This window comes from Aspergillus fijiensis (assembly GCF_003184825.1).
Source record: "Aspergillus fijiensis CBS 313.89 unplaced genomic scaffold BO72scaffold_4, whole genome shotgun sequence".
In the NCBI taxonomy this organism is placed as follows: Eukaryota; Fungi; Ascomycota; class Eurotiomycetes; order Eurotiales; family Aspergillaceae; genus Aspergillus; species Aspergillus fijiensis.
In genome coordinates, this window is record NW_024468980.1 from 17767 (window position 1) to 29796 (window position 12030).

The 12030-nt window shown below is 54.0% G+C and overlaps 3 protein-coding genes across 3 annotated transcripts; all 3 read left to right on the plus strand.

Moving 5' to 3' along the window:
• Nucleotides 1–364: 364 nt before the first annotated feature.
• On the plus strand, nucleotides 365–1822 carry BO72DRAFT_368307 (uncharacterized protein; the record flags this gene model as incomplete). Its single annotated transcript, XM_040940880.1, has 1 exon — nucleotides 365–1822. The coding sequence occupies one exon, from the start codon at nucleotides 365–367 to the stop codon at nucleotides 1820–1822; it is 1458 nt and encodes a 485-aa protein (XP_040805630.1).
• A 1073-nt stretch (nucleotides 1823–2895) lies between these two features.
• Nucleotides 2896–6078, plus strand: BO72DRAFT_513762 (cora family metal ion transporter; the record flags this gene model as incomplete). Its single annotated transcript, XM_040949486.1, has 4 exons — nucleotides 2896–3516; nucleotides 3603–5630; nucleotides 5715–5917; nucleotides 6008–6078. Exons 1-4 carry the CDS (start codon nucleotides 3107–3109, stop codon nucleotides 6076–6078), a joined length of 2712 nt encoding a protein of 903 aa, XP_040805631.1. The 5' UTR covers nucleotides 2896–3106.
• A 1865-nt stretch (nucleotides 6079–7943) lies between these two features.
• BO72DRAFT_174879 (putative phospholipid metabolism enzyme regulator) lies at nucleotides 7944–11138 on the plus strand. The gene has a single exon (XM_040939419.1). It carries the CDS (start codon nucleotides 8098–8100, stop codon nucleotides 10891–10893), a length of 2796 nt encoding a protein of 931 aa, XP_040805632.1. The 5' UTR covers nucleotides 7944–8097; the 3' UTR covers nucleotides 10894–11138.
• The last annotated feature ends 892 nt before the right edge of the window (nucleotides 11139–12030 follow it).

The following is a 12030-nucleotide window of genomic DNA, read 5'->3' on the forward strand; positions in this document are numbered from 1 at the left end:
AGTATGAGCAGTATGATGAGCGGAGGTGATTTGCGGGCGGTCAGTCAAGCGCTGGAGGCGGAGGCCGAGGCGGAGGCGGGCCAGCCTCCTTCTGCTTCTGCTTCTGCTTCTGCTTCCGACCTGAACATTGAGCGCATCGCTTCTTCTTCTTCCTATGATCCCGTCACCGACAAGGGCAAACGGCCCCTCCGAAACATGACCGATGTTTATGTAAGTGGATTCTTTTACTTTTCTACCTTTGCCGATGGAAAGAAGAAGAACTAACCATGGTTGTGTTTTGTTGTTGTCACAGGAGGGGTGGGGAGAAACACCCAGTTCGCCTCGGTCGCCGAGCCGACCGCCCAGCATCCGCCATCGTCGCAGCATGCAACACCTTCAAGAACTCGAATCCCGTCTCGATTCCTTAATCTCCGAAAATCGCCTACTCGTTGCTGCTCGCGAGGCGGCCGAAGATAAATTGCGTAATGCTAGTGTAGCTCGTCGGAAAAGCGACCATGCCCTCAACCGAAGCGATGCTGACCTGCGCGACCGGTCAGCAGAGGTGGAACAACTCAAGAGCTCAGTCGAGTGGCTGCAGAAAGAAGTCTCCCGACTGACAGGAGAAAACGAATCTCTGTTGACCACGAATTCGGGTTTGACCGCCACCCATGCCTCCGAAGTTCAGGCCATGCAGGGCGCCTACGATCGCAAAATCGAGGAACTGCAAACTGCAAATCAGCAACTCTCTACCGAAATGCAGACCAAGATTCGCCAGGAGATTGACGGCGCCGTGTCTCAGAAGGATCACGAGCTCCGACGATTGCGAGAGGAGTTGGAGACGACCCGCGACAGGGTCAAACAGCTACAACAACAGATTGCGGAGAATATGCGGGACGAGGTGCTCGTCTTTCGCGATGAGGACTACTTTGATGCTGCGTGCCAGAAGCTCTGCGGGCATGTGCAGCAGTGGGTCCTGCGCTTTTCTAAACATTCTGATCATCGTCGCTGCCGCAAGCTAAGCGATCTGCAAGACGAGAAGATCGCCGACCGGTTCGACAATGCCATTTTGGATGGCTCCGAGGTCGACCTTTACCTTGCCGACCGTGTCCGACGTCGTGATGTGTTTATGTCGGTCGTGATGACCATGGTGTGGGAATACATCTTCACTCGATATCTTTTCGGCATGGATCGCGATCAGCGACAGAAGCTCAAATCACTGGAGAAGCAGCTGTCCGAGGTGGGGACGCGGAGTTCGATTCACCGTTGGCGAGCCACTACCTTGACCCTGCTTGCACGACGACCAATATTCTCGAAGCAGCGGGAGACCGACACTGAAGCGGTGGCTCTCGAGATCTTCGACACGCTGTCACGCCTTCTTCCGCCGCCTAGCAATGTTGAGGCGCAGCTGCTGGATTCTCTGCGCAAGGTGCTGCGAGTCGCTGTCCATCTGTCGATTGAGATGCGTACGCAACTGGCGGAGTATATCATGTTGCCTCCGCTGCAGCCGGAATACGACACTAATGGCGATCTCGCCCGCCAGGTCTACTTCAACGCCTCGCTGATGAACGAGCGCAGTGGCGAGACCACGTCGAATGAAGAGCTGGAGTCTCAGCAGGCTGTGGTTCGCATTGTTCTATTTCCCTTGGTGGTGAAGAAGGGTAATGATGCGGGTGACGGGGACGATGAAGTGGTTGTCTGTCCGGCCCAAGTGCTCATTGCACGACCAAACAAGGATAAGAGGGTGTCCAAAATGCTCAGTGGTGATCGTATGTCGCTCGATGCCACCCGATCGGTGCACAGCGCGGCTCCGTCGTCTACGATGGACTTGAGCAACGTGATTTGAGGCGTCACACTTGAATCATGAGAAGCTCAAGATCCGTGGTGGATCTGACGGGGTATAAAGTTGCACCCCGGCTCTTATACCCTCTATCTCCTTGGATAGTATTTGTTCGCCTCTTTTCTTCTCTTTTTCTTTCTTTCCTGGTTCTTACTTCTCAGGGAATTTGCACTTGAAGGCGTCCTGGACAAGGGAGGACTGGCTGGGTTGGTTCCGTCCCAAAAACGGTAATGAATAATTTCAGATGCATGAGGAACTGTTTCATCCTCAGCATCTGCAAAATTGATGATGTTAATGATGATGTCCGCAATCTTTTCTAGAGTTGACGATCTATCACGGCCTTTTACTTAGGTTATTCATGTGTTGTTTATGTATGGTTCTGTATCTGTTTGCCTTTCTCCTGTTGGATAGTGGATTGAAGGGTGTTTAATAATCTTTTTATATGTACATGATGCGATGAATGAAAGTTGTTCATGCTTCCGATCTCCTTTTGATAAGTAATTGTAACACGACAGAGCGAGTCAATTACCGTGCCGTGGGCGCGTGATGTCATGATGGCTGGAGTTGAACCTTCGCAAGAAGAAGGCGGTGAGCAGCCGAAAGTGGACTGGGTCCAGCCTAGTAACCAAGTCAACTAATGTGCCGTCATGCATTGAGCATCGACCATCAATCAGTCAGACCCTCTCCTTATCTCTCTCTCTGTCTCTGTCTCTCTCTCTTCCTCTCTCTAGTTACAACCTCTGACTCCTCTCTTCCCCGTCTGTCTGCTACCTACCTACTTTTCCACTCTACTTTTCCTCTTTGGACAAGTCTTGTCTTGCGCATACGTCGACGTACAGTACCTCCCCAGTAAACCCCCCATGTTCCACCCAAGTCTGCCTTTCACTCGCCAATCGCTCCTCGTTCGTCGCCCCGGGCACTGATGAAGTGTCTCTGCCTATGCTATGTTGAGCTCGACAAGGCGTCCAGCTCCTGCATGAACATTCAACCTTGCATTTTTACAGATCTCCCCTCGTTCGCGTCTTAGTCCGTTTTGTCTTATTCCTTCTATGGCTGTATTTTTTTGTTTCTGTGACTGGTTTTCCACTTATTTTTGGCTTTTTCTTTTCCCGAAATAGACTCGGTGCGCTGGACTGGATTACTCGATTGATGATTCATCGGTCTAGCTATTGGTCCTTCAGTGTTTCCTCCTGCTGCAGTCCTGGAAATCCGGGCCTGTTTATTTTGCTGCCACTTGCGTTTTTGGACCGATCCTCGTGCATGCGGCCCTAAAGCCCCTCCTCAAGCATCATGCAGCCTACACCGTCAACTCCCCGGCAGACCGCCCCCAGCCCTAGCAAGCGCTCTGTTCACAACGGCCGAGGTGCGGACGCCAATTCGGGAACACCTCGTGCCTCTGTCAACCTGGAGACTTCCCGGCCGGGCATGAAGCCGGACGATGGTACAGCGAGCAGAGCAGGAACGCCGAAGTCTACCAAGCGGCGAAAACCCCGTCATCGGAAACGCCGTAATCGCCGGCAGTCGTTCCTCGGTGCAGAAGATTCCCACCCTGGCGCGGCTGGATCGTCGGTCGCTGATCCTGAGGATCTGAGCATGATGGCAGCAGGGCAGACCAACACGCAGGTACCCTTACCCTTCTACAACCTGAGGCGGGACCTCAGCAGCACGAGCCTTGAGAGCGAGGCCTTGCTGGATCATCGGTATGTGTGGTCTGATCGACACCCTTGCGGGTTTCCAACCTTGTCGCAAAGGTCTCTTGTGGCTAACAGTGGACATTGCGGTGCAGTAATCAACCTTCTATGCGGCCTCGGAGAGACAGCCGCCTTGGGCAGTCGTTTCGGCCGGGATCGCTCTCGACTCCTTATCGACTTGCTGGTGAGGCCGGTTCCCGCGGTCTATCATCGAGGGGGAAGTCCTTTCGGGCGGGGGAGGACAGCGACGGTGAAGATGTGAACGATCGAACGCCATTAATCCCGCCATCCTCGGCCCATAGCCCTACGGCCCCCCGATATGGGACGGATTCCAAGTCCAGTCCGTTCTCCTTTCGTCAGCGGCGTTCTTCGGGCCAGTCTGGCTCGTCGCGATGCTCGCCCCGGGCGATCCCGAGTCCTGGCCTCGTGGAGCATGATCGTGACTACGATATCAACAATCCCCCGTCCATGCCCACCTCGCCCAAATTGGGGCCGGAGATGAACTACGACGATGCGGTGGTTACGGGGGCGGAATTCGACTTCATGCTGGCCAAATCCATCGACAATCGCATGGAGAACCTGGCTCGTTCACACGATGTGCTGATTGATGTGGATGCTGGAGGGGCCAAGGGACCCCAGCCGTCCATGGGGTCCTCGCCTCCTTCGCCGCGCATGGCTCCTCATGAGGGCCTCCGGCGCCGGAAGACCATGCCTGCGGAGGAAGATGTCTGCTTCCCAACGGAAGCAGCATCGGAACTCGCTGACGAGGACGAGCTGCGGGCGCCCCGGGAAGACCACCGTCGACGACGGCGCCACCGCGAATGGCCTGAACTGTCCGTCTTAGATGAATGGAGTCGGCAAGAGAAGGAGGAGCGATCCGGGGCTCTGCGTGCCAAGACCATCAGCGAGCCGATGCTCGTTGAGGGTCGTCTTCGCCCTCAGTATCGACTCTGGCGTCGGGAAGAGGAAGAAGCGCCCTACCGATTCACTTACTTCAACGAGGAGTTCCAGAGCACCATCCACGCGCAGACTATCTCCGAGTTGGTACAGCCAGGTGGTAGCTTCCGCGAGTTGTTCATTCCCGACCCACCCGAGCTGGAAGTCTCATCTGATGAGGATGAGAGCGAGCCGGAAGACCACCACGGGGAAGAGGCTCTAGGCAATAACCATGGTAGTCGCCAAGGCAGCCAGCCTGGTAATGGACACAATGACGCTAGTCGGACAGGATATTTCAATCCGGCCAATCACAGCGGTGATGTCAATAATAACAATCATAGCAACCACACTCCCAAGCAACATCCACGAATGTCGGTGATCAGCGAGGCCGTCTCGGAGGCTCGAACGTCAACGGACGTCTCCCCTGCCCGGAAGCAGAGCCAACCGAAACCTAAGCGCTACGGGCCCCGGCCAACCTTCTGGCTCGATGTGCTGTCCCCGACCGATACCGAAATGCGGGTACTTGCCAAGGCCTTTGGCATCCACGCGCTGACAACAGAAGATATCATGATGCAAGAGGCGCGCGAGAAGGTGGAGTTGTTCCGGAACTACTACTTTGTCAACTACCGGACCTTCGAACAAGACCCGAACAGCGAGAACTACCTCCAGCCCGTCAACATGTACGTGGTCGTTTTCCGCGAGGGGGTGCTCTCCTTCCACTTCTCGCAGACACCTCACCCGGCGAATGTGCGGCGGCGCATCCGGCAATTGATGGACTACCTGATTCTGAGCTCGGATTGGATCTCCTATGCGCTGATTGATGACATCACCGATGTGTTCGGGCCCTTGATCCAGGCCATTGAGGATGAGGTCGATGAAATCGACGAGAAGATCATGCAGATGCATTCCGATGAGCGCGGGCTTGTGTCGAACACCAAAGACGACGAGAAGGACAGCGTCTCCACCTCGTTGGCGCCCGGCGAGATGCTCCGGCGCGTGGGGGTTTGCCGCAAGAAGGTCATGGGGATGTATCGCCTGCTGAGCAACAAGGCAGATGTGGTCAAGGGGTTTGCCAAACGGTGTAACGAACAGTGGGAGGTGGCGCCCAAGTCGGAAATCGGCCTGTACCTGGGCGATATTCAGGATCATATTATGACGATGACGAGCAGTCTGACCTACTATGAGACGTAAGTTTTTGGTTTTTTCCCCCCCACATTCTTTGTCACGGCGGTTTTGTGGTGTACTGATGGGGGGGCGGTGATTTCACTTAGGCTTTTGTCGCGGGCGCATTCGAACTACTTGGCGCAGATCAACGTTCTGATGAATGAACGGCAAGAACAGACCGCCGATGTGCTGGGGAAGCTGACGGTGCTGGGAACGATCGTCCTGCCACTGAACATTATCTGTGGTATGTGGGGGATGAACGTCAAGGTACCGGGGCAGGATGTAGACAGCCTGACCTGGTTCTGGTCTAGTAAGTTATTTTTTGTTTATGGTTCTTATCTCCACCACGGCTGGTGGGTTGCATCACCGGTGAACCAGGGTACTAATTGCATGGGTACAGTTACCGGGGGATTAATTCTGTTTGCTTTCGCATCATTCTACATTGCCAAGCGCGTGTATGGGATTGTATAGAGTTGCTTTTGGGGCGAGGGGGAGAGTTAACTGTATTGTGTGTTGGCGGCGTCCTTCTGGAAAGCTTCTTTGGAGTAAGATCGGAGGGATAGAAGGGAGACCTCGTGACAGGTCGGGGAGGGGGGGGGGGGGGATTTACGGGCTAATCGTGTGATACTCCTGCTGTCATTCTTATCATTTTTAATGTTGGAATCATTCCTGGTCTCAAGGATGATCTTATCGTTGCGCAGTACCTATCCTTGCTTCCTGTTTCCTATCCCAATGGTTTCAATGTCTGTATATACGGGGAGTAAGCCAGCCAATCAGGCGGGAAGCAAGTAAGTACTGAGTATCTCTACTACCAATGTAAGAAGTATAGATGAGTGTGTTTCAGATATCTTGAACCCCTCGATGAGGTAAATTTAATGATCTTATTAATGGTTATTAATGGTTCGAACAATGTTTAATAATTCCAAGGCAGGCTCGGATGAAGTCATCATGACTGGGGGGAGATCAGTACGTCCTGTGACAGGCGGTAAGAGAGGATTACCTTCACACGGCTGGTAATCTTACCTCAGTTGCGTCACTGCTGGTAATGTAAACTGCTTGTAACTTACTCCGTACTCCGGAATAACTCATCCTTCTCTCTCTGCGTGCACAGTACTCCGTATTAGGTATTCAGTAGGTACTTTCCTTCTCTTCCTTCTCGTTCTCTTCCTTTCCTCTTCTCTTCTCTCTCTCTCTCTCTTTCTCTCGCCTTACACATACAACATACACACTTCTCCCCCCTCCTCCTTTCTTTTCTCTCCTTCAGCTTTGGTTATTGTCCAGGTCGGGTCAAGTCAGGATGTGAATGTCTTCCTCCACTGTCTCCATCCCCATTAGCCACCTGTGAAGGACACTAGAGCTGCCGGTGCCTTGACGTGGGCGACTGTCATTGGGTGTGAGTGCGCCAGTCCCCTGAGTGGGCAAAAGCCAGCGGGTGTCGCCCTTATCACCACACACTGTAAGTTACCCACCACTACACCACCATTACCATCATCATCATCATTATCATCGTCACTGCCACCACTGCCACCACTGCCACTACTGCTGGCACAGCACCTCCTCCTCTGTCTCTGGCTTCTTTTCAACCTTCGCGAATGTCCTTGCGTCCTGCCACCTGGGCCCGCACCTGCCAATAGAACCCGCCCCCCTCCCCCCCTCCTCCTCTCGATCCCTCCACCCTCCTCCAGCCTATCCACATCGCTCTCACCTGCTTTTATGTCCTCCTATGGTCCTCGACTAACTCACCAACGGCTTGGAAGCTTGTTCTAGACGTTGTCCATATTTCCCACCACCTACACACACACCCACACACACCCACACACACACACACCACACACCACCCCTCTCCTCCCTTCTCACTGCTTAATCAAGTTATGTGCACCATTGTCTCCGCCCTTACGGCTTTGGTCTGCCTGGATCTTTACTTGGTTTTTTCCTGACTCGACCTTTGCGCAATTCACATACATCCTCAGTCCCAATATTTTGTCCTCCCTCTTTCTCTCCTACAACCTAAATCGGCTGCTACCGCTACCGTGGAGACTATTGTTTATCCTCTCCGCGCTATCTCGATAACGGTTTCTCCCGCTCCGAGGTGCTTTGTCCGTTCGCAGCATGTGGCCGGCCTCCATTCGCCCTCCGACTACTTTTTGGACTGTGTAACGTCGTGTTGTACAACAGGAAACCATTGAATCGCAAGTGCGGCGACCACTCAGTGGTGTCTGCGGTTCTGCATTCTCCAAGCTCCGAATCTCCTGACTCTTTTGGCAACCCCAGTGTCTCAATCTGGGCGTTTTCCGTGTTTGCCTTCTCTCTAATCTTTATTTTTCCACGCCCTGGTCCCGGCTTTCCCGCGCCCGCTTGGTGCTCACCGAATTTTTCGAGTCCTTTTCCCCCCTCTTCGTGTTTGCCTTCCACCGACTCTTATCCTGGTTCCCTCTCGGACCTCCTGATTTCTGAAAGGGTTGTCAGCAAATCTCTGACGCAGCAGAAGTCATGGCGGCGGAGTCCGAGAGGTCACCTCCCAACGGGACCGCTGGCGGATCTAGAGTGGCCCAAACCGATGAGGCTGCCGCTGCTCTTGCAGCGCCTCGCCGATCTGCCAGTGAGAGCGACATGATGGAAGTGCCACGTTCGACCTTTAGATCCCAAATCCAGGGGCCTGCCGTGTCACAGCTGCCTAAGTTCTCGCATGTCGTTCCTGGCATCACCATCCCGACGCCCACCGCTCCCTCCGTTATATCCTCTCGTGAAACCTCCCCGGTTCGGTCCTCTCGTCGTCCGCGCAACTCACCTTCCACCCCCCGGATCGCATCTCGATCACGAAAAGGCAGCGTCGACCGGAGTCCGAATCGTTCTGCCTCCAACACTACCACTTCTGGCGGGCCGGGCACCGTTCCCTCGGCCACAGCCATCCAACGAGCATTATCCAAATCATCCAAGCCTCCGATCCTCAGCCCGCCTCCCAATGCCGATTCGTCTTCCGATGTGCCTAGCCCGGATAAGTCCACCATGCCATTGTGGGCCACTTCGCGACGGTCGGAGCCGGAGACCGCCCAACCGAACACCTCGATCAAGCGCTCGACGCCCGGACCGGATGATCATGCGACGAAGACCGATCGAAGTGTCCCCCGAGCCGTCAATCGGGGAAATCATACACCAGGCTCGGCCCTCGAAACTGTGCAGGAAATGGCCAGTGATCAGTCCACACCATCGACCGAGACTATCCTGGGGTTGCCATTACGAGAAGACTCACAACTGCAGAAGATCGACGAAGACGCGACGCCCAAGGCCTCGAGAGTGCAGCACAATGAAAGTGGCAGCGACAGTGGTGGGAATAAGAGCTCGGAGCCGGTCGATAGCTATCGCCGTCATGCACCCTCGGGTTCCCGGGGTTCCAACAATACTATCATCCCGAAACGATCCACTACCTCACTGAGTGGGGGCCCTCGCGCAAAGCCGACCGATGGTTCGGTGCGCAATATGATTGTTGAGACCGAAACTGTCAGCTCTATTCCTCAGGTTTCTCTCGGTGTGGTGCCGGGTGATAGAGGCAACACTGGCCGAGTGGATGTGGGGACCCTTCGAATGAAACCCAGTACCGAGACTATTCGGCCGAAAAAGGAGAAGAAGCGAACCCGGAAGCCGGCTGCGCTGACGACCGGCACAGCATCGTCCAAGGCAGACATTTTCGAGGCGAAAGTGGCCAGTGCCGTAGACGAGGCCGATGTATCGGACTCCGACGAGACATTTGTGTACGAGTCCAATCCCCCGGATCCGTATCCAGTTCGACAGAACCGGTATCATTCTCGGACCCCGAGCGCCACATCTATGGCTAGTCAGGTCGACCAGCTGGCCGGTCGGAGTCGAGCCGGGATTCGAGATGGGAACCACAGTGTTACGGGCAAGCGAAGCATGAAGTTCACCAATAATACCTTCACCAGTAACCCCGATGACTTTGGGGATGAGACCATACGCAGCCATCCTCGAGCCGATGGTAGCGGAACGCACACTCCCCGGCACCACCATATCGGGCGGTACGGCCGCAACAACAACCTCTATCCGTCCTTGTTCGATAGTGATTCGCCATTCCCTCAGTCTCAGGGCAGTGCCAAATCCCCCCGCCACTTTGTTGGCAACGCCTACCGACAATCTCGACATCCTGGATCACGCGCAAACCCGAACTATCGCACAATCAGTGGTAGCAAAAAGCCACACGACCTTTACAGCTATGATTTCGATGCCGAAGGCGCGGATGATGAACGCACTCCGCTCGTCGGCTCCCCTCGAGTAACGCGAAGTCGTCAAAGCGGTGGGCGACGCCCGAACAGTGCCAGTCTACGCCAGATGGAGTACATGCAGCAGCGCCATCGTGGGTTCTTCTCCCGCTACGGCGCATGCCTTTTCATCACCGCTATACTCCTGTTCGCTGTTGGGGCGATCACATCTTTCGCCGTCATGACCACGAAGACACTCGTCGATGTTCAGGTGCTCGATATCCAGAATGTTCTGTCGTCCGAGCAGGAAATCATGCTGGACTTGAACGTGCAAGCCATCAATCCGAATCTGTTCCCGGTGTCTATCGACGATATGGATATGAATATCTTCGCCAAGAGTCGATTTGTGGGGACGGACAAATTCTGGCGCGAGCATGATCTTGACAAGAGCCCATTCCCTCGAGTGGAGCGAAGCAGGAAAAGGGCGGAGATGGCTCGACTCGCTCGGTGTGCTGGCTCAGTCGGCTGTCAAGCGAATGAAACCGAATTCAGTAGCATGGCACTCGCTCGCGGCGGTGTGGACAAGGGCACTGATCCCATGCCCACCGATCCTGCGGGTGACCCTCAGACTATGTTGCTCGGTCGTGTTTTCCATTTTGACTCACCGCTGCTGCTGGAGCCATCGCCATGGCACTATGAGCCGTCGACCTCGAAAGGACAGATACGTCTTGCTCGCCCCGGCAACAAGACAGAAGAGGGCGGCACAGAACGGTGGGAACGTGTGCTTCAACACCCGTTCGAATTGATCGTCCGTGGTGTTGTTAAATATCAACTACCCCTGACTTCGCGCTACTATTCTGCCTCAGTCAGCTCTAGCATCAAGGTCATACCTGATGACGAAGATGACGATGACGGAAATGGTGACCACAACCAGAGTCCCGGGGGCAACGGCACGGTTACAATATCGACAAAGAAACGTTTCTCACGCAGTTTGCGCACTGTCCGAGATCCTGCAAGCCCATTGGATGTCGTTCGAAACACATTCCGTGTGGTGAAGCGAGCCTTGACGGCTTAATAGAGATTGTTCACGTTGATTTCCCGATTTGTTCCTGGCGTTTTGGGAGCGTACAGCTCGAGCGTTCAGCGATGCCTCTTACCTCACTTTGCATTTTTCTTGGCAGGTCACGGCTCCAACACAATCTATGCAACTCGCGGATCTTGTTTATCCTCCTTTGTGATGTTGGATCTGCTTTCTCTTTGACCCACTGATGTGCGATGACCTGACATAATCTATCATGATTGACCCGGCAGCGCGAGCATGGAGAACCGGCGGCGGTGTCTTTTTAAAAAGGACAAAGACATTTCATCTTATGCATGCATCAGCAACGGCGCTTCTATACACCTTTGGGGGTTTTTTGACTCATTTGCGGTTTTTTGTCTGATTAGAGTGGGGAGGATTCTGGGGAAGGAGGGATGTTGAGAAAGAGACAGGCAAAAAAAGGCAGACACAGGGGCCACACACCCACGGGCGTGGCGCAGGCGTCGTTCTCTGGTTCTTGCCTTGATCAATTTGTGCTGTCTTGCGTGCAGGATCGGACATCCGTCCTCTCGCCCGCTTCCTTTCTATGTCTTATGTATGTATTCATGTATGGTCTCTCTTGTACATAATGTGTTATCCATCCGGTGCATTGAAGCGCGCCGTTTACATATGCGCTTTTGCTCTCGCTGTTGCTATTCCTGTATCTGTGAAATAGGGGGTTGGTGTGGGAAAGGTAACGCTTAATAGATCCGTATAACCTGATGGCATACATGCCATGCCTTCTTCTCTCGCAGTCAAACGCCTTGATGAAGACGTGATCACAGTCGTGGTAGCATGAGAGTACTACTGTACATAGGGCCTGCTTGCTTAATCTCAGACTCTGCTATCCAACCAAGCCCCGCTCACTGACCTCCAGAACCTGATATCATCTACAGAACGTGCCGCCACGCAAAGGTAGATCCGGAACCAATAACCCAGAGAACTGTGGACGACAGATCGATCAGTACCTTCGTGGTCCAATCCGTGGCCAGGCCATTCATTGATGGCAATACAGGGTCAAACATGTCCAATACAGCACAGTACAGTAGTTTAATCCCAACAAGTCCAAACTCCTTTTTTGTATTCGTAAGCGGCACTAAAATATTTTCTTTAGGGCCTGGATCATCAATGACA